The following is a 21,648-nucleotide window of genomic DNA, read 5'->3' as shown; positions in this document are numbered from 1 at the left end:
CTGATCATCAATGCCAAAGCACAGCCTGCTTATCTACAGAGCATGAACAAAAAATGAGGAGTCTGATGTAAGAAAAAGCATATATGGACAGTGTCAAGTCAAATTGGAATCAAAATTGGTCTTGATTTGTAGTGAAGTTTGTTTGTGATTCCTATTTTTGTTGTATTAATTTGTGCATCCCAAGCAAACATTCCTCCACAAAACCACTGTTGATTGGATCCACAGCTGATGTAACTTGAGTTTAGCCCTTGTGTCATTTAGCACAGATCCTGTCTTCTCTTTCTCTCTCTCTCTTTTTTTTTTTTCTTCTTCCCTGTGATTAAAACAAGAATATCTCATCTGCTTTGTATTTTGATAAATGTTTTCCCAACTGTTTGATATGGGCTTATTTTGCAGTTCCACTGATTTGTGAATGGATCATAGGCTACAGACCAATTTGTCAAGGAGAACTGATGTGCAGTGTTATCACACAGAGAAAGGTGTGGTAATGACTGCATTCTTCACATAAAAAAAAAAAAAGTTCAAAAAATCCTCTTCAATTAAAACACACAAGGAAAAAAGAACAAACAAACAAAACGCCACAATACAACAACAGCATTGCTTACAACAGAAAACCCACTGAAGTGTTAGCTGGTCCTAGAGTGTACTCACAAATTTCTCATGGGATGCAGTTCATATGTGGCCATACACCTTTTTCATATCTAATTGCAAATCTTTGACCATGCAAAAAAGTCCATTGGGAATGCCACCACGCAACATTTCTTCTGAATGGTCTACTCCGTGTAAAAACTGAGATCGTTGCATTAAGTACTGGTGTGTACACATAGAGCTGAGTGTGTGGTGGATGTTGAGATGGCACAGTCCAAACTGGAAATTGCTTTTTCACGTGGTGATCCCACCTATCCGAAAGAGATTAGGTTTGAAGTACTAGCTTTGTTTAAAAAGCATGTTCTTTTGCAATGTATTTTCCAAAATAGAAAAAAATCATATGTCATCAGAGCTCCAAAATGGTTTGAAGTAAATGGTAAATAGTAAAGATTCTCTTTTCATCCCACTCTAAGAATCTGGCCAGCTGCCGAATTAACGTTATCAGTCCCCTATCTAGAAACCTTATATTAGGGACCACAGAGGCTATTCAGGATGGAGCTGTATTCCTGATGATAGAAGTTCACTTCCAGCAATATTGCTGGTGGAGAACATAATATATTTTATGTGCATGTCTGTCAAAAAAGGGAATTTGGTCAGGTGGAAGAAAGGGTAGATTTTGATGCATTTGGAAGTGGACTTCTGGATTTTTCATCTACCTGGACACAACAGTGTTGGTGATGTTTAGAAAGACAGCTCCCTGGAAGTTCCTACTCAGGATGTAGACATGGATGAACTGTAGACATGGATGATTAATGCTCTTACCCTAGACTCTTTATATACTCTAAATTCACTTTACTTCTTTACAGGGTTTGCAGGCATTTGACTGCTGAATTATAGCCTGACTTTCAAATGTCCTACACTCTTATTCCACAAAATTTAGCTGAAATCAATGTATGAATCTTAAAGTTTACCTTCAAGTGGTTTCACACAAATTTGCTAAAGACCTTTGGAGAATGTCCTGTTAGAACCATTTCTGAATCCCATTTGATTTGCAGTTACTGCATCTGGGGCTGGTGGGTAAAGCAGTTTGGCTCTATGTTGTTCCTGCTGTTTCATGTTGCGTGGCCCACCGTGTTTCGTAGGCTGTGTGTCTCAACTCAATTAGCAGCATGCTGCTAGAGAGAGATAAGGCCATGGACAGGCATACTAGTCATGGCAGATAAAAGCCACAAACAATAGTTCAGTCCAATGTCATTCACTTAATATAAAAATAGAATTTAAAGCCACTAACAGAGCAATTCAGAATATTTAGTTGCAACAATCAGTCTTTTCCAACCTTATTCAAGCTACAGGAGGACACAACACATCTAACTCCTTGACAACTAATACTGCTATTGCCTACCCTTTGCTTCTGCAATCTGTCCCTAATCACCCATGTGATAAGACATTTGTGCCTCTCCTTGGAACCTATGTATGCTAGGACCTTCAGACAATCTTTAAGACTTGTCTCAAAGACAAGATGGAAATGGTGTTTTGGTGGATGACACTTGTCTTCCAAGCTGAGAACAATCAGGCAAACGTTTCTCCAGCTTTATATTTTGTACTTTTATATGCTAAATATGACACTCCATTGTTCTGAAATATCTCCCAGAGCAGAAAATTCATGATGGTGGTGTTCATGATATCTGATGTTGCTGACCCAAGGTATTTTGTATGAGCATGCCAGACTCCTTAAGAAAACTGTCAATGGTGAATTAAAAGGGTATCAAAGAAAAATCTTTTTAGCAGTGGACAAGAAGAAAAGGCAACAAAAAGAGGAGGCCTTAACCAGGCTCTTGGCTTGGAGGAAAGAAGGAACCATCTGACTTAAAAGCTGTTCTTTAGCACCTTAAATGCCTTTATGTGAAGCACAGCTTTCCTTTCCCAGATCTTGCTTTGTAAAAGCTTTCCAAAGTTAGGAAAACGGCAATGAAACCCATTCACAGGAATTCCTGCCAATGCAGAACCCAAGGACACAAAAGGCTGCTTAGGTGTGAATAAAGGTTTCCTGACTCAGTTTTCTACTGATAATGGTCTTCCCTTCTGTTACCAGTAGACTGATGTCATTCTGGGCTACCACTTTTTGCCTCCTGAATCTGTTAGTGTGCCATTGAGACTAGGAACCCTTTGGGGATTTCTCCTTGCTTCCCAGGGTTTCCTTGTGATATATGTAGAGAATCTTCCCTTGTCTCTGCCATCACAGTATAGCAAGAGTGCAATTTAGCCTGTTGAATGTGGCATTTTTACCCTGTTCTTGCTCTCTGATGGCATTGGACCAGGGGTTCCTACACAGAGCTGTGGGCATGCATGTGTATTCAGCAGAATTGATAGATGCAGTAAAAGAGAAATGGAAGAGATGCAAGAACTGAAAAATTAAATAGTGAGTTTTCGCAGCTCTGTGAAAGTCTGATGTGCATTCCCTTCTCTCTAAAGAATTTTTCTCAAATATTTGATAATTACTTTTTTTTTTCTTTAGCATTAAACATCCCAACTCAAGCCTCTCATTAACAACCATAAAACAATCAGTGCAGGATACTGCAGATGTTCTGTGAAAGCTGAAATTTGGATGCAGAGAAAAAGACAGTGGGTGGAAATAAGGAGAAAATGAAAGAAGTGTGAGAGAAGATCCAATTTTAATCCTTATGGGCCAAAGCCAATAATTGAAGGAAAAAAGATTCTTCCAATATGAAATTTAGGAAAGCTTGTAGGAACCCTGGTTTTAGGACCATATTGTATTGGGAACCATAAACAAACAAACAAAAAAAATCATGCAAAACTCTGCCGGATTTCATGATGTAATCTCAGAGAAATCCATTAGCATTTACCAGGTGGCAGAACATAATGAAACTAGTTCACAAGTTTTAAGGGAAAACAAGAAAGGACCAAATGTAGTAAAGCAGAACCGTCTCAGATTCAACTGAACATTTGGAGACAGGAAATTCCAATGGATTTGCAAGAAATGGTACTGAAGATGTGAAAGCAAATACAAGTCTATGCACTGTTCCACTGAAGGGGATATCTTAGTAGTATTTGTTCAAGAAGCTGTCCTGCACAGAGCCTGGATTATTATCTTGAAAGTGGGATTCTGGACCACATGTAAATATAATACCAAAAGTTGCAGCAAGGGATTTCAGAGATATGATCATGTAAGAAGTGGATTGGTAAAGCTAGTAGGCTAATTCCTTCAGTACTAAAAGCATATACACATTATTAAAATATAGGATTTGTAATTAAATCCAAAACAGTGCTGAACATCAAGGGTAGCATTCAGCTAATTTACACAGTAAACATTTCCATAGAATAGAATCATAGAATAGTTTGGGTTGGTAGGGACCTTAAAGATCACCTGCCATGGGCAGGGCTGCTACCCACTAGATCAGGTTGCCCAGAATCCTATTCTACCTGGCGTTGAACACCTCCAGGGATGGGGCATCCACAGCTTCTCTGGGCAACGTGTTCCAGGGCCTCACCACCCTCAGTGTAAATAATTTCTTCTTTATATTTAATCTAAATCTCCTCTCTTTTAGTTTAAAGCCATTACGCCTTGTCCTATCACTACACTCCCTGATAAAGAGTCCCTCCCCAGCTTTTCTGTAAGCCCCCGTTAGGTATTGGAAGAATTAAAATAGAATGGAGTAGAGTAGAGTAGAGTAGAATAGAATGGAGTAGAGTAGAGTAGAATAGAACAGTAGAGTAGCGTAGAGTAGCATAGCGTAGCGTAGCATAGCGTAGCGTAGCGCAGAGTAGAATAGAATAGAATAGAATAGAATAGAATAGAATAGAATAGAATAGAATAGAATAGAATAGAATAGAATAGAATAGAATAGAATAGAATAGAATAGAATAGAATAGAATAGAATAGAATAGAATAGAATAGAATAGTTCAGTTGGAGAGGACCTTCAGAGACCATCTAGTCCAATTGCCTGACCTCTTCAGGACTAACCAAAAGTTAAAGCACATTAGTGAGGACAGGCATGGGGCATCAACCACCTCTCTAGGACACCTCTTCCAGTGTTTGACCACCCTCACATCGGAATGAGTCACTAGAAGCTTTCCTTACAGATCTACAGAAGAAATTGTCTCTGTAGGTACATCTGACCAGCTTGAGCTGTCTACTTAAAAGCAAGATGAGTTGTACATTAGAAGCATATGTTTCTCTCTATTAACTGTAAGTCTACTTGAGGAATTTGATTGCTGATGTCCACAGTGAGTCCTATTATATATGTCACTATAGGTGATGATACTATCAAAGATCAAGACTCCATCAATGTAACAGTTAGCTTGAGGAACATATATAATAGCAAAAAGCTATAAAAAAATCAAATTAATATTGCATGTAAGTATATACTCAAGAAAATTCTTGCAGACAGATTGTGATGTAATGGCAAGGGTCTTCACATAGGACAAAAAATTGCTAAAATGATGGCAGATGCAAATACTGTTTGACCTGCCTATGATGTATCTAGTCCTCATGACAGCTTCAAAAGAACTGCTAAGTTTTGGAATAAATTATAAGCAAATTACTATGTGATCTGCTCCTAAAATTTGAAGGAAGATATGCTGAACAGGATACATGACAAGAACCTATATATGGTGAGAATATAAAAGTTCTCAACTAGGTCTGCATTATGTGGACTTCATATGAAAGCAGTTATGGAAGAAACATTCAAAGAATATGAAACATTAAAAGAAATCAAAATTTATCAACAAAACAATCTGTGATGTTCATCCAAGAAGCATTAGTTTAATGATCTAGCATGGTCATAAATTACTTGTTCTTTCCTGGAAGAAATATGTATTGTTTTTGGAGTACTCTTTAATAACTCAAAATAGTGTGATTTGAAAATATGAGTGTTAAATGTGATTCCCAATAGAAGAACATTTATTACCAAGAATAGCATATTAGTTGTGACAGTGACAAAAGAGCACCGCCATTTGGTGTTCTATAACTCATACAACAAAATAATCAAGATTTTAGGAGTAATACTGCAAATAGGTATAATTTAATGGTCTGTGAAAAAATATGTAAAATGATAGCAAGGTTAATTTTGAAAACTGAAGAAGTGAATTAAGACCCTCATTTAGCATATCTAAATTACAATCTAGAGGTACAGACTGCCACCTGTTGAAATGCTGTTATTAGAAAGTTTAGGCTTAATAGGACTCAATTTTCATTGCTAAACCTTGACTTTTACTGCATTTCTTTCTTCTAACCCTTAATGCTATATGTCTCTTGGATGGTATCATTATAACTGTGAGTAAGTTTCAGATTCCCTTTCTGCCCATTGATTTCCCAGGTCACTGTTAGCCTCTTCTCTGCACATCCCCTGTGATTTCAGCACTGTTTCTTTTACTGTGATTTGCCCCTTATGATTTTACAGTCAGACTCAACCACGGTGTTGCCTCTAAATTATGACATTAGACAGTACAGACTCAGTTATTGTCCTGTTTCCATGGGACTGTATAGGCTCAGTGATGGTCAAGCAAGTCTGAGTTTTTCTGATCACTAGGCCATCATCATATGAGCAAAAAAAAAAAAAAAATGGTATAGGTGGCAGTTGGTGAAGGTGAACCTTGTTGCCATCTTTGCTGAGCAACAGAGAATGGAAAATAAATAAATAAATAAATAAATAAATACACATGTAACATCTTCTATAAAAAGGACTTAGGAATAGTTCTGGACTTTGTAAACACCAAGATCTGAAAGAAACAGGACAGGCTGCAGGGAAGCGATGGGTTGCATAGCATCAATGGAGATTAAAATTCACAATGTGCTCTGAACATGGTCATCATTTCAGATGCTAAATGAGGACTGCTGAGATGTGATTTGATTAACTTGCAGTGGGTGTTTATCCTTCAGAAGCAGTGAGGTAGGAGGATATCTGATGCTTCCAAGACGGATTACAATTACGTGTCCCAGCACAGCCTTTTCATCACTGCACCCCAGATTACTGCAGGAAGGAGCAGCAGCCTGGCTTTGTGGGCTGTGAGTTTTGGGGAGGCTGTGGTTCCTGCCCAGAAGTTGCATCTCAGCAGGCACACTGCTGGGCTGCATTCAGAAAATTTTTACAGACGGGGGGTTAAACCATGTCCCCTGCTGGGATTCACCCTTGAAATCACTCATGGTGACTTGTGATCTCCAGTCTCACCCTCCCACCCTCGTTTTCCTTTTTTATCCTCCACGATCTGTTGTTTTTGAAGGTGGGCTCTCACTTGGAGCAGCAGAACCTGCAGCGTGGGCTGTGCTGCACAGAGTGATTAAGCAAGAAGTGCCCCTGGCCCATTCACGCCAATATTTGTGGTTTGTTGTTGTTGTTTTTTAGTGAACAAGAACAGGCTTTTTCACCACTGCGAGATTCATTTTCTTGCACATCAAATACAGGGGTACAATCACCTGAACGCCACCTGCAATGTGTTTGTGTCATGGGGAGGTAAAACAGGAACGAGCAGGATCTGTCTGGTCTATGGAGCACCGATACCCTCTAGTGGTAAAACCGCGGGCATTTTTAGGCAGAAGATTATTTAATTGAATGATAGAATCACAGAATGGTTTGGGTTGGAAGGGACCTTAAAGAGCATCTAGTTCCAACCCCCCTGCCATGGGCAGGGATGCCACCCACTAGATCAGGTTCTCTACTGAATTATCTTCTGTATTGCTTTTGGACAAAAATCTGCACATCATCTTTATGTGACAGTACTGTTCTATTTCATGATACCATAAATTCATGTCTTAAGTAGCTGATGATGTAATTTCTTTGGACTGTTTTCAGTGTTATTTGCCTTTCATTAAATCATTTAAGTGATACTTGTGAGCTGATGGGTGACTGAATTTCCACATGGTGTAAAGAAATGGCTGTAATGGAAAGCATCATGTAGCTCAAGCTCAAGCTTTCAAATGAAGAATCAGTGATGGTGCCACTGTAATGGCTGTAATTTGGCAAATCATAGCTGATTTATAGCTGATTGAAGGAATCACATTTTCTAGGTTGAGTTCTCACCATTTTGCTCAGGGGGGTGTAGGGTATTTGGCTTGTGGGTCTTGATCAATTTCAAGATGAGGACAGCAAGTTATGGTGTGACAAACCGAGTGTGACAAGAACATCGCAGAGGTCCTAAGTTAACTGCTTAAAGCCTTGATTATGGCATGTGTGTCACTGCAGGTTAATGGCAAAATACATATTTTGGACTGTTTCCTACCAAAAACATAATCCTTGCTCTAGAGCATGGCTGGTGAGTGGGAGAAGGCAAAACTTGTCAAAGAAATCCAGAATCAGTTACCTTGAGCAAATCCCTTTAGGTCGGTTCTAACCTTGCTCAAAATGGCTGATCTGAAATTTTCCAGGTGATTATCCTGGCATAGGAAACTTCAGTCTGAACAAGGCTCAAGGCTAGGAAAGTGGCAGCAATGTAATCTTTCAGGGTTTGCTGTGAGGTGTTTCACTGCTGCCCGTTCCTTGCATGAAGGCACTAATTAATGGTGTTTAGAGGAAATGCCTCCCCAAAAGGCAGGGAGAGATACCTGGAGCTTGCCTCTCTCCTTCTGTTCCATCTGCAGAAACTCTGTAAATTGTCAGAGTATGCTCTCTTAGCCCTAGGTTTCCCCATACACAAAGGAAACAAATCCCCAAGACAGTTTAGAGGACATACATCTCTGAGCTGAGCCTCCTTTCCATATGGCCATCATTCCCCCAGCCTCCAAGCCCCAGACTATGGACTCTGGACATTTCACCCAGCGAAAGAAAGCAGGGATTTATTCAGCAAGAAATGAAATGACACTTTAGGTATCAGATTGAAATTCAGAACAGGGATTACACACATTTAGTTCAAGTCTTAACAAGTTTTGTTGTTGTTGTTGTTGTTGTTGGTTTGGTTTTGTTTTTCCACCCCCTGGATGATTTCAATGCTTAATGCCTACCATTTCTTTGATGATTCCTAGTCAAGGATCCAGAGCTTTTACGGAGACATCCTTCCAATTTATTCACTAAGCTCTGAAATATTTCCATGGCCACCTGCCCCTCTGTTCCTGTGGATCAGGTTTTGGAACACATTCAAATGCCTATGATCTGGGTACATAAAGTACTAGAGTATGAGCTTCCCCCACTCTGCTTCACAGCAATCACTTACGAGACTCCCTTGATTTTTCTTACTTCTTTATGTATAAAACATTTTGAATAGCTTGAACCTGGGAATAGTTTTATAAAGCAGATCAACATGACTTTAGATTGGACTAGATTGGATTTACCAGCTGTGGGAGTTAAATTTTCTGACAGATCTCTGTGTTCTAGGGCCTCACAGACAACAGTGCAGGGGCAGTGATTTATCACGTACTGGGTTTACTGGAGAGCAGAACTTTGCCCTCTCTATTGTTTCTTTTTCAAGCCTTTTCATCTTTTCATCTACATAAAAATGAGTGCAAAAAGAGAAGGAAAAAGAAAAGCAGTGTTATTTTCAAGGGAAGGTTTGTCCCAGTGCTGCATTTTATTGAAGCATTTACTGTTTCTCAGGTCTCAGCATGTGCCAAGTAGATTTATTTCTCTGTAACTGCAGTGCCTTTTTATGAAGCACACAGCACATCAGCTTGGAATAGACCTCCTGAGTATTACATATCATATAATCCTGTCCGAAAATGCAATATTATCTATTTTCTTTGTGAAGAATGCAACAGAGTTAATTAATGTGTGTGTTTTGGGGGGCTATTCTGATTTAGGAACTTCTCATGATTTTGCCATGACTTCCAAGTTCCCCTTGATCTTCGTGAGAGCTCACCCCACTGCTCACCCGAGGAGGAGACACCTCCTGAAGGCCTTTATCTAGGACTTTGTAGGCAATATCTCCCATGCAAATACAGAGCAATAGCAATGCCCTGTTTTCTTCTTTTTTTCACTCCAGGTTTCTGATTGTCTTGGGGTGTTTGATCTTAGCTGTCCTGACAACTTTCAAGGAATATGAAACTGTTTCAGGAGACTGGCTCCTCTTGTTGGTAAGTAGTCTGTGGCCAGTGCGTCACCCTGCTAATGTCCTTCAGTGCAAATCTGTTCCTTCAGCAGTGATGAAAATTTGCTCTGCATGCAGTAAAATGTCTTCCATCGGTCCTGACACAGAGACTGTACCCTTATATACTGGAGAATATATAAGGGTACAGAGAATATATGTGTACAGTTTACACTGAACGAGTAAAAATGAAGAAAGGCAGGAGGAAAAACACAAGCCTGAAACTTTTAAATAATGAATTTTCAGCAGGTACCCAACAGTTCTCTCACTGAAGGACCAATAAATTTCCCATTGACCAGGCCAGAACTGAGTATTTTTGAAAAAACATTTTTTGGGGATCTCTCAATAATTTTGATTTATTCTATAATATTCTGTAAATCACAGCATCTCTTTCAGAGGAGTTTGTCAGAATTGGACTTAAACTCATGCCTGATAGTAGCATAACTGAAATTGTTGCCAGCAGTGTCTCTGTTTAGTATCCATGAAAGAGAGAAAATGGATTTGAAGAAAATTTATTCCTGTCTCTTGAGTTTCCAGTGTGCTTATTTTATAAATGCTAGAATTCACAGTCAACATCATTTTTGTATTCCTCCCACTTGGCAAAAGGAGAAAAAAATAGGAAAAGCCCACTAAGTATAAAAATGACATATTAATTGTTTTATAAAAGTTAACCTAACAAATTTCCTCTGCTCCCATGGCTATCGTGAAATAGAGAGCAGTCTGCCTCACTTAGTCTGGTCTTGTAGAAAAGCATCCCTAGGGGAACTGCCCAGCAACAGTAGTTCTGGGATCTCAGTTTCCATCTCCCCTTGTACCCCAGAGACATGTAGGTGTGGATAAGAATTAAACACCAAGAGGCTTCAAAGGTGATTTCCACTTGCATGTTCCTTCTCAAAAAGTACCCGTATGAAAACACCTTCATCCCCTAGGGTATGTGAATCTCGCTCTTGGTCCCTGTTACCCTGCTCTGACCTAACTATTCACATTTGAGAAAGCCTGAAACAATTTTTCTTCTCCTCTGCCTGCTTTCACATGGCTTTCAGTGATTTTTCCGAAGCACCCAGCAACTGTGGGTATAAGTATTATGGCAAATCCCCCTTTCTTCCTTGTAAGCTATTCAGAGGTCCCACAATGCCCTTGGGCCATCTCCACTGAGCACCTCAGAGAAGTTCTCTCATTCCCAGTTTCTCTTGACACTTAAAAGAGTTGAAAATATCCCCATCCCTTAAGCATCCCATAAGAAAATCCTATTTTTCTGTGCATGATAAACTTAAGGGGGTAATATATGCCTTAAATTTGTCTTATATGTACCTTTATTATTGCCTTAAATATGACCATGTGAATATACTTGCTCCTGTCCCTATCTCTCTACCCATAGCTGCATGCTGGTGGGTAACTGGGTGTAGGTGTGCAGTGCACAGGGAGCCTTCCAGTCACATGTGTTCTTATTTCATACGGAATGGGAAGTTTTTTTGTTTGTTTGTGTTTTTTGTTTGTTTGTTTGTCTGTTTGTTTAGTTGGTTGGTTTTTGTTTTGAAGTAATGACCCTTCTGTCAGGGCGGGGTATGCACTTCAGTATTTACCCAACAGCAGAGGCACATCCTTTACACAGATCATTTATCAGGTTGTAAAGCTATGTTCCACTTTGTCTTGACCCTCATCAATCTATAGTCTCTTTCCTACTTCCTTCCTTCCTCTCTCTCTCTCTCTCAACACTTGCACCTCCTCTTCTTGCTTCAGCTATCTCCATGTGTGCAGGGTCACTGCAAAGTTGTTGCGAGTATAACGATCTCATTTGTATCTTTAATACAGGAAACTTTTGCCATTTTCATCTTCGGAGCAGAGTTTGCCTTAAGAATCTGGGCTGCTGGGTGTTGCTGTCGCTACAAAGGATGGAGGGGGAGACTCAAATTTGCCAGAAAGCCTCTGTGCATGCTGGGTAGGCATACACCCTCTACTACTGTTTTCCTCATTATGTCCTTTTACTTCTGAGCCAGGTTGGGAGGGTGTACAAGAACTGGTGAATGGCAATTAAAAAAAAAAAACACACTGAAATCACCCCAGCCCTTTGTGCTAAGAGCTGTGTCCGGCATGGAGTGCTTGTTTGAAGTATCTGGCAATAACAATTCATTCAAGAGGCTCTTGGGTGGCAGGCCAATGTGAGCAAATGGATACGTCTACCCTTCAAATGTATATTGGACTGTGCACTTAGTCACATGGTCTAAACTTTTGGGTAGACCTGTGCGGTGCCAGGAGTCGGACTTGATGATCCTTATGGGTCCCTTCCAACTCGGGATACTCTATGATTCTATGATTCTATGTTCCTTGTCCAGAGCCCAACGGCTTTTTTCTTTAGTCCCAAAATATACAATATCTGCCTTCAGTTTCAAAGCCTGTCAGATCCCAACCCTGTGCCATCTTCCCCAGCCCCTTTTCATACTCACTTTTTGTGTTTTACCTTCGTAATATTGGTCTACATTTGCGAAAAGGTTTCTTTGTGATTTCTCCCATGTTATCCTTCAAGCTTGGAAGGCACCACATACAGCTATCCATAAAACTACTCATTACTCACCTCTTAATCTTCTAAAACTCCCCATTGTGTCCACAAACCAACTAGCCAACATACAGGATTTCACCCTGTCCTGAGCACCTGTCATGCACACCCACATTCATTCATTTTTTCCAGGACTCCCTTATTTTTATATATCTTTTTAATGCTATTCAGGCCAACTAACTTATTGGTCATTATTTGTGCATCACATAGCACTCTCATGACCTGTGGTGCTGCAGTTATACAAATACATACCATCCTCTTACCCTTTCCCTTTTGTTCATCTTGTAGGTCTAGATGATAGAGAAAATTGGAACAAATTTTCTTCGTGCATCTGTGATAGCTTGAAATGGATGGTGCATAAAAATGGCACCTTTGTATAAATACTTGTATTTCTAAGAGCATTGTGAGAGCAGTAGGGCTGGTGTGAGCAAGTGGGATTGACATTACCTCGTGCCTTCTCAACAAAAGTGCCATCTCACTCTGAGAATGAATCTGCGTTGGGATCTGAGTAAAGAACAGAAAAGACCCCACTGGATTTATTAATGTCATCTCTTCATTTGTTATTGGCACAAGTTTGTTTTGAGAGTAATTGAAAGTGAATAAATCTGAAATCCATCTGGTGCCACTTTTTTGGCTGGAAATAAAATATGAAGACAATTTAAAGAATGAGTGCCCAGAGAACGTTTGAAGTCTTTTGATACCACTTTTTACTTGTACATGTATAAGATCAAAAAGTGGGAGGAAACAAGAGGGGAAAAAAAAACCAACAGCAACAAAAAAAAAACAACAGCAACAACAACCACCAAAAAGAAACAACGTGATTTGCATTTCAGACCTCTTCAGTTGATCAGTGAATTGGCACTGAGTACTTACAAAATTTTTAATGGGAAAACTCAGCCAAGAGAATACTAGACGCGCCATCAAAAACTGAATTTCTTATCTGCTGACCTATAAGTCTGTGTTCACTATGGCCTTCCAGGGAGGACATAAGATTTTTTTTTTTTTTTTTGGCCAACATTATAATACGGTTTTTGTGCATCCCTAAGCTAGCTCAGCCAGTGTCTCAAGTCCAGTTCATTGATCTGTAAATAGATTACAAGGCTCTCTGGTGGGTTCTGTTCATGACTCCGACTGTGCTGCAGGTGCAGATATCTGTTTAATTGGCATGAGGAGGCATTTTGAGGCAGCTTTAAGATTCGCCTAGTGAAATTTGCAGCACAACCACATGGGATTAAGAAGTGGGTGATGGGGCCACTTTTATTGGCAGGCTTTGTTGTTCTTTTCACCTTGCAGATATCTTTGTGCTGATTGCTTCAGTGCCAGTGGTTGCTGTTGGGAACCAGGGCAATGTTCTGGCCACATCTCTCAGAAGCCTCCGCTTCCTTCAGATCCTAAGGATGCTCCGAATGGACAGGCGGGGTGGCACATGGAAGCTCTTGGGATCGGCCATTTGTGCACATAGCAAAGTAAGTGAGGAGTTTGAAGGACTCACCTGCATCTTGGGGGAGAGATGTTGAAGTGGAGGAGAGGGGAAGCACAGGTGCAGCAATGCCTTGGGATTATTTCTAGCACAAGCTTTTGTTTCACCTTTTCAGCTTTATTCCCTCTTCCATTCTATGAACCATTTCTGTCGTCCTCTACTCAATAGTGGTGTTGGGAAGTGACAAGACTGAGTGTTCATTCCCATGCTCATTACAACAGGAATTTTGTCATGACACAGAATAAGAGGAAGGACATCCTTTTAATGGCAAAGTATGTTGAAATCTTTGGCAGAAACGCCTCTGTAGTTGCAACGTATTTTCAGAGGCTTCACAGGCTTGCCTGATCAACAGATGGAGCAGGACTCCAGAAGGTTGGAAAGAGGCTGGCTAGCAGAAATGTGGTTTCAGAAGGAGCTACTGGTATAATTTCTCTTTGGAAACATGGGTCAGACAATACAAAGATGCACACAGTGTGAATCCAGACAGACAGGATTTCTAAAATCATCTTTCCTCAGTCTAACTTGATGCTATAGTCAGACATTCTGTCTCACACCCGACAGATACATTGTGCTCTTGCATTTTCACCAAACACTATTACAAGTTAAAAACTATCTGCATAAAAAGCCTGTAGATGAGATTTCTCATCTGCACTGGGTGTAGAAAAACTGCATGTAGTCTGTGCTACATAATGTTTTTTCTTATCCATGAATGACATTCCTGACATTTTAGTTGTTGGTTTTTTTTTTTTTTTTTTTTTTTTAATTAAAATGCCAGCTGGCACAGCATAATTAGGCTTTGCGTCTTTGTAGTGGCTGATAGGGATACCCTGCTTCATTTCAAACCAACTTCTGTTTCTTCCCTGTACAAACTTGCTACAAGGCAGGTGGCACATAAACACTTATGTCAAAAATGTTTCTCAGGAAACTGAGATCATAGAAGAAATATACGTGCCAAAGACATTGTCTAGAAATGTTTAAGGCTTCACAGTGTGGGATTTTTTTCCAATTGTTCCTCATTTATTCGCCATCACCACCCTTTGGATCTCAGCTGAATGAGAGAGATAAGAAAAGGTTGAGATAAATTTGCTTCACTGGAAGACAGTAAAGAAACAATTTTGATAACAAGGATAGCTAACAAATTACATTCTGTGGTTGCACACCAGAAATCAGCAAAGAAGTTGACTTATCTCAAGACTCAATTATGAAATTCTCAGCTACAACAGTTTCTTTGGTAAGAGCCATTCTCAGAAGATGAAAGAAAGTGGAATATTGATTTTTAGCTGCTTGTGAAAACCTTCTGCTCTGTTTCAGACATTTCTGGGATTGTAATTTGGTTCACCGAGTCTCCCACCTCAATGAAATTAGCCACACACTCCACTGTAGTCAGTTCCTCCAAAACAAGGTCAGGTTTTGTTTTAACACCAGCATTTTTAAAGGTGTGTTCTTATTGCATCATTCCAGGCTGAAAACATACCTTGAAATCTACTTTAATGTGCCTAAAGAGAAGGAACTGTATTCTGCAGCCTTGGCACTCTGGAGGTAGAAATTGGGCAGAACTGTTGGTTGGCCAGACAAGACAAATCCAGCCTGGGGGCAGTAGGAATGGGGATGACTGTTAAAAGCAAAGAAGACTCAAGGTCAGGGACGGAACCCTGCGGGACCCTTTGCCATAGTGCAGCTGAACTTTTAACCCAGCTTTACACAGAACTGCAACTTTGCCAGCAAGTGCTGAGCCAGGCTGATCATGGACTGTGACCAAGCCAGCAGTGACAGCTCTGCTGCTATCTCCAGTGCTTCTCTCCTCTTCTGACGTTTACTCTGCCAGTGTGGGTATTGAGTCTGTTTTCAACCCCTCCATTGTCCATCTGTTTCATTTGCAGGAACTCATCACTGCTTGGTACATCGGGTTCCTGACGCTCATCCTATCCTCGTTTCTTGTTTATCTGGTTGAAAAAGATGTGCCTGAAAAGGATGCTAATGGCGTGGAGATGAAGGAAGAGTTTGAAACCTATGCAGATGCATTGTGGTGGGGGCTGGTAAGTGACTCCAAAAATACCCTATGTTCTTAAAAACTTTGTATATAATAAGAGATGATGTTAGGGTCAACAGTATAAGTGCTGCTGAATTTGGGTGAATGTTATTGGTATAACATTACCAATAGTAAGGATACCCCTAAAGCCAATTGTCAGAATTGATATCCCTGTTGATATTCAGTCAGACAAAGGCTCTTAGATGCTTAAAGCCTCTTCAGAAATCAACCTGTGTTCCTGGCTTCTGGGAAGTCTCTCAGAGGAGGAGGGTTTCTATAAGTATAACTGCACAGGCGGAGCCTATCCCTATGGGAGACCTAGTTCTCACAACAGCAGTATCCTGCTTGTGAGAGCTACATCCTTCAGCAAATGGCTAAAGCAGAGCTGGCCAAAGGATTATTTTGTAGGTCTAGCAAACCACGGCATAGGTTTGGCCACTGTAGATAGATATTCATGAAAGTTAGGTCTATAAAGAGACAGCAAGACTCTTCCACAGAGGGTTTCTCTGGATTCAGGTGTGAAAAGGTAGAAAGATGTCTCTGTAAAGGATAATCAACACTCTGTTTATGTCTTATATGCATTTCTCAAGAATATGTCAGGGATTTCCATGGGTGGTAGGATACTGAGCAAGAGGGACCCTTAATACATCTGTTCTTGTTGCTTCTCATGAAGAGTGGAGTATTGGTTTGCACCACTGCTCATTTGATGTGCAGGAAAGAAGTAAGTTCTCACAAAATCATCTTTGCTTTGTAGGGACTGGGGCTTCAAGAAGAGGTAGCTCTGACTGGTTGTTAAAGCTCTGCAAAATGTTAATAGAAAAGTCCTATTCCTAACTGTGCATTGACAGTGGGCTCACTCTTTGTGCCACATCAATTCCCTTTCAGCAAATGTATCCTAGAGAGGCAGCTGATTTAAAACTAAATCCATTCTCCCAGGTGCAGTGCCTCTGGACTAGGATACCATGAAAAAAATTGGCTGGTCCATCATAAAGATCCCGTTTTAAGAAGTTGTGCGTGAGCACCCATAGAGCTAAGTGAGTTACACAGGTTTGACGGTGATGTTTAAAGACAAGTTGTTGGCTTTGTTTTTCTTATGGGAAGGCCTGGTCATTTTGCCCACAGATCACCCTTGCTACGATTGGGTATGGTGACAAGACCCCCAAGACATGGGAGGGCCGGTTGATTGCAGCTACGTTCTCTCTCATTGGAGTGTCTTTCTTTGCTCTTCCTGCAGTAAGTACCTTCCTCCTACCCTCTTAGCCACAGCCCAGAGCTGTGTGCTTGCAAAAAGAAGGTGAAGTGATCAAAACTGCGAGTGAAATAAAAATTCCTTTTAAAGGAGGATTCAGACACTTGAGCTGGTCTATGTTAGTAAATAACTTTGATTCATGCTCTGCTTCCTGGAGGCAAGTAGTACACTGCTATCAAACTACCTTCTTCCCAGCTTTGCATACAGACTACTGGGAATAATATGTCACCCTGATACTCCCTGAATGTGTGGGCATTCTCTGAGACAGCGCCAGCTGGCACAGGACAAAATTAATCCAGCAAGTGAACAGTCTGGGCGACCACAGGATAGTTCACGAGCCTGTATCCTGGCCCAGGTTAGTTTACTGGTATTGACATAGCCACACAAGACAAATTTTTAAAGGATTTGAGGCCCATTGATTTAATAATTAGTGTTGGGACCGTATTACGTAGCTCTAAATATTTACAAGCTACAGATCTACATCTGAGTAGATCTCTAGATTCCAGAGCAGTGATCATCCTTTAACCCATGCATCTCTGCAGAACAATTCATCTCACATGTTCCCCTTCCTTCCTCCCTACACTTTTCCTAAGTAAGAAATGCCTAAAATCTTGCATCACTCTATGCTTTCAGGGCATTCTGGGGTCAGGGCTGGCACTGAAGGTCCAGGAGCAACATCGTCAAAAACATTTTGAGAAAAGAAGAAAGCCAGCAGCTGAACTCATTCAGGTTTGCAGCCACTTCTCTCATTGAAAAGATGTTGCTTATGAAGACTGCTGCATCATGTAACAAGGACTACCCCTTCCCCCCACCCAAATTCTCATTTCCCATTGCTGGAGTCAAGAGGTATTTGTAAAGGAGTCTTTTTTTTTTTTTTTTTTTGCATTGAGTTAGACAATCCAGTGGTCCTTGCAGTTTTTGAGGAATCTTTCAGCTGCCAGAATATCTTTTAGAAGAAAGGTGTCTTTAGAAGAAAGGCACTCATCTGCTAGCTTCTGGAAACCAACCAACTTCTGTGTCAGTACCACAAAATCACAGAAAACAAGATGTTAAAAACAAATTCTTTGCAAAATCCAGGTTTTGCCAGTTCCTTTGAGAGAGTGTTTTATGTGCAAACAAAGTTATGCTGTTATTGATGTGAAAACATCAATGGAAGTAACACAATAGACAGTGACTGGTTCAATCAAGGCAAATTACATAAATAGCATATGTGATTTGTAAAAGCTGAAACATTCTGTTGGATCTTCCATTACATTATTGGAAGAACAGAGGAATCAATGGGAAGAGTCTTCTTAGCTCACTTGGACTTTTGTTCTGGCCTTTGCTATGAGTTCAGAAATTCAAGCATAAAATGATTCATCTGGGGGCTGATGAATTTGACAAGAGTTGCTCAGTGTAGGTGTGGAGCACACCCCGAGGGCAGTGAAGCAAATGGTAGCATTTTCATAGAAGGACAGAGAAACTTCTTGTGATATCAGAGCGAAGTGATGGCACTCAGGACTGCTTAGGGTCAAACCAGTCCTCAGGAGAAAAAGGTCAAATGGCATATTACAGTTTTCATTAAAAATGTTGCTTAGAAAACAGAAGGGACTGCAAGAATGAGTAGTGAATGGAATTCACCTTTTAAATTAAAGTATATCCACTTAGCAGGTAGCTAATTTAGTCACAGTATTTGTAGTTTTGTGCTTAGAGAATTTTGGATGAAGCTAAATGCTGAACTAGAAAGTTGCTCAACAAAATTTCCTTTAATAGTGCATTAGATAGTAGATTAGCTTAAGCACTTCTGGAAGTACTGGACACATATAACAGTGCTTAGGGTTACGAGAGAAGAGAGAAGTCAATTTAGTCAGGTATGCTGTGTTGTTTGTGTTGGTGGTTCTCCCTAATGTCCTTTCTTCTTTAGTAGCCTTCCCAGATCATAAACCAGTGTTAATAATTTTGCCATATAGTGACACTCATTTGGTATGGCTGATTAGTAGTTAATTTCCAGATAGTAACTCAGGTGAATCATTACATTCTTTGAAACAATATGGCTGTTTTCAGTCTAAGGAATTGCTTTACCTAATACTAATTATTGTCTCTCCCTTGCTGTCTCCAGGCTGCCTGGAGATACTATGCTACTAACCCCAACAGGATTGATCTAGTTGCTACCTGGAGGTTTTATGAATCAATTGTATCATTTCCATTTTTTAGGTAAGTGCATTGTCCACCTCTCCATCACCATTTTCTGTGAAGTATTAGTCAGGACAGGAAACATGGAATTTTTGTATATAATGAGGCTTTTGTACGTATCAGAGAGTTGCCAGTTAATGTATTCCCGTTTGAGAGCGAAAAACACGCTTTTGGTTTCTGGATCCATTTCTTCTCCATTCCCTTAGTGGGATGTAGCAGGACCACATGGATATCTCCCTTGGTGTCTCTCATGTTGAGGCTAAACAAAGGAGATGTTTGCCTCACAGTCAGCTTTCTTTTCTAAGACTTTGGAGTTTATTGACCTGGAAATCTCAATTTCTTCCTCCATAATTTTGATCCCGAGAAAGTTTGAATCCTGAGTTTCACAGGCACCTGTACTCACACCCTCTAGGATGCAGTTCTGTATTTTGAGATATGGGCTATAGTGAAAATTCTTTATTTCCCTTCTCCAAGTCAGCCAGACTGAGAATTGTGTTGCCACGGAGGTGGCCATGGCACAAGAAAACAATCAATGCTTATTAAATCATTGCCTTTTGGCAATACCAATTACTTATGGGTATAATTCAGTGGAGGACAGCCAAAGAATTTCTAAAACCCAATGAAGCCATTCATTGAAAGTACACAAGAAAACTTTTCTGGAGAGTTGAGAGGTTGTTTTTTTTTTTTTTTAATCCTAATTTTAATCACCACTCCAGTGTTCAGTGAAAGCATTGCATGCATAAAACATTCATACTTAATCTATGCTCATATATTAATAGATGTATCTGTCTGATCCTCACTTTTCTTGCCAGTCAAACAGGCCCCTTCCTCACTTTGATGTATTAACAGTTAAAAATGGCCCTATGAAAGCCAAAACTTTTAGCTATAGACTTATCAGCTGCTAATGATGGGCATTAATTAACTAAGGATATGTTTTAAACTTTCATTCTGGGCTTGCTGTTATGTCTCATTCTTAAAAAAAATGTGCTCTTAAACCATGGCTCAGGTGAGAGGTCTGAGCACAGGTGAGCTGTACTCACTAGGCTAATACTGCAGCACCAGCTGTTGCTCAAAACTGACTTGAAGAAACTTTTCAGGCTTCTGCCTTCACAAAGGAAAAATCACAAATATTACCCCTGTCTTTGTTTTATCTACAACATGTTTCTTTAAGACTAATCTCACATTGGTCACAAAGGAAATCTCTAAGAAAAAACATGTGTTTAATTAAGGCTCAGTACATTTCTTTTTGTTATCCCTCCTCACTCTGTATCTATTCCCACATTATTTACTATAGACTGATTTCTAGAGGGTTTCTTGACCTCAGGTTTTGCTCAGAGAGTAATTTTCAGGTTCACCTGGAGTCTAGACTCATTACTGTGATTTCAGGCTTGTTCATTGTATGTAGGTTCTTCTGTGATTCAAATGCAACCTGAAATTTAATAGGTGTTTTGCACATAAGGTCCTGGGAGAGAGGGCAAGGGAGCTGACTTCTCATGAAAGACTGAATTGCCATTCTAAGTAGCACAGATTAGTTTCAAGAAGCTATTTCACTTTCTTTGTTTTATGAGTAGTTGAAAATGTAGTGTCAAGGCTTTTATTTCTGCTGTCAGTAGTGGTCACAGAACAGAAAAAGTATAAACAATTAGCAATAGATTAACAATTTCCATTAAAAAAATCTGCTGAATTTATTATGTAACACTTCTCTCCTTGCTTTCTTATCATGCTTCTGCTCTTGTATAAAAGGAAAGAGCAATTGGATGGTACTGCCAGGTATGTAGCTGTTGTTATTATAGCCTTGTTTTAATACAGTTATTGGGGAATGTTAAATGGTTCTTCGTGGATTTATGAGCTGTTAACTAAAACATGCTACTAACACCACAGATAGTCATTAAAAATGATTAACCAATCCATTTCCTAATTGCTTGCTTTTTTTTCCAATTTAACAGCACAGCTAAAATGCTGATTGTACAAATGCAAAATGTTGCTTGCTGATTGTCTGTAAACAGCTTTATTGTTCATTATGATTAATCATGGTCTATATGGATTTCTCCTGGTCCATGCTATAGAGCCAGGGTTTAGCATCCAGGTTGTTCTGGTGTGAATTTAAAGTTCTGCTTCATGTGTGCTTCTGTACAGAGCAATGTTGTGGTGTAAGGGATCAGCTCTGTGTTGTTTCTCCACGTTCACAGATTTCTTGATGATAAATGATAAGATGGAAGGCTAAGATGGATCAGCAGGGTAGTCAAGCTCTCTGGCAGTACTAAAAAGGATACATTGAGATTGAGGGCTTGGTCCCACCTCTGCTGAAATAGATGGGAAAGTTCCCAGTAACTTTGGGGAATTTATGAGCAAAGAGAATGAACGAATCACCAGTCCTAATACTGGTCGGTCACTGAACACTACAACAGAGCAGTCACGATCAGTGAATCTGCAAGGTCTCAAACATATTTGGAAATGATTTGCTCATAACCCTCCAGCTAAGTTACAGATTCAAAAGCACATAAAATATTTTTAACCTTTTAGGTCAAGATCCTGAGATCCTGAA

The 21,648-nt window shown here is 40.0% G+C and overlaps 1 protein-coding gene across 3 annotated transcripts in view; it reads left to right on the top strand.

Moving 5' to 3' along the window:
* KCNQ3 (potassium voltage-gated channel subfamily Q member 3) overlaps nucleotides 1–21,648 on the top strand; it is a 198,395-nt gene that overhangs the window by 151,251 nt on the left and 25,496 nt on the right. For 2 of the 3 annotated variants that reach the window (XM_066990751.1, XM_066990752.1), the window contains exons 2-9: nucleotides 9,518–9,608; nucleotides 11,432–11,558; nucleotides 13,467–13,639; nucleotides 15,534–15,689; nucleotides 16,805–16,915; nucleotides 17,565–17,660; nucleotides 19,030–19,124; nucleotides 20,847–20,873. In XM_066990751.1, the coding sequence (XP_066846852.1) occupies nucleotides 9,518–9,608; nucleotides 11,432–11,558; nucleotides 13,467–13,639; nucleotides 15,534–15,689; nucleotides 16,805–16,915; nucleotides 17,565–17,660; nucleotides 19,030–19,124; nucleotides 20,847–20,873 (876 nt within the window). The remainder of the gene's footprint in view (nucleotides 1–9,517; nucleotides 9,609–11,431; nucleotides 11,559–13,466; nucleotides 13,640–15,533; nucleotides 15,690–16,804; nucleotides 16,916–17,564; nucleotides 17,661–19,029; nucleotides 19,125–20,846; nucleotides 20,874–21,648) is intronic. The other variant, XM_066990753.1, reaches the window with a different exon arrangement.

The sequence above is a fragment of the Anser cygnoides genome, chromosome 2, assembly GCF_040182565.1.
Source record: "Anser cygnoides isolate HZ-2024a breed goose chromosome 2, Taihu_goose_T2T_genome, whole genome shotgun sequence".
NCBI classification, from domain to species: domain Eukaryota; kingdom Metazoa; phylum Chordata; class Aves; order Anseriformes; family Anatidae; genus Anser; species Anser cygnoides.
The sequence above is the reverse complement of the archived record's forward strand: the minus strand, read 5'-3'. Positions and strand labels throughout refer to the sequence as shown.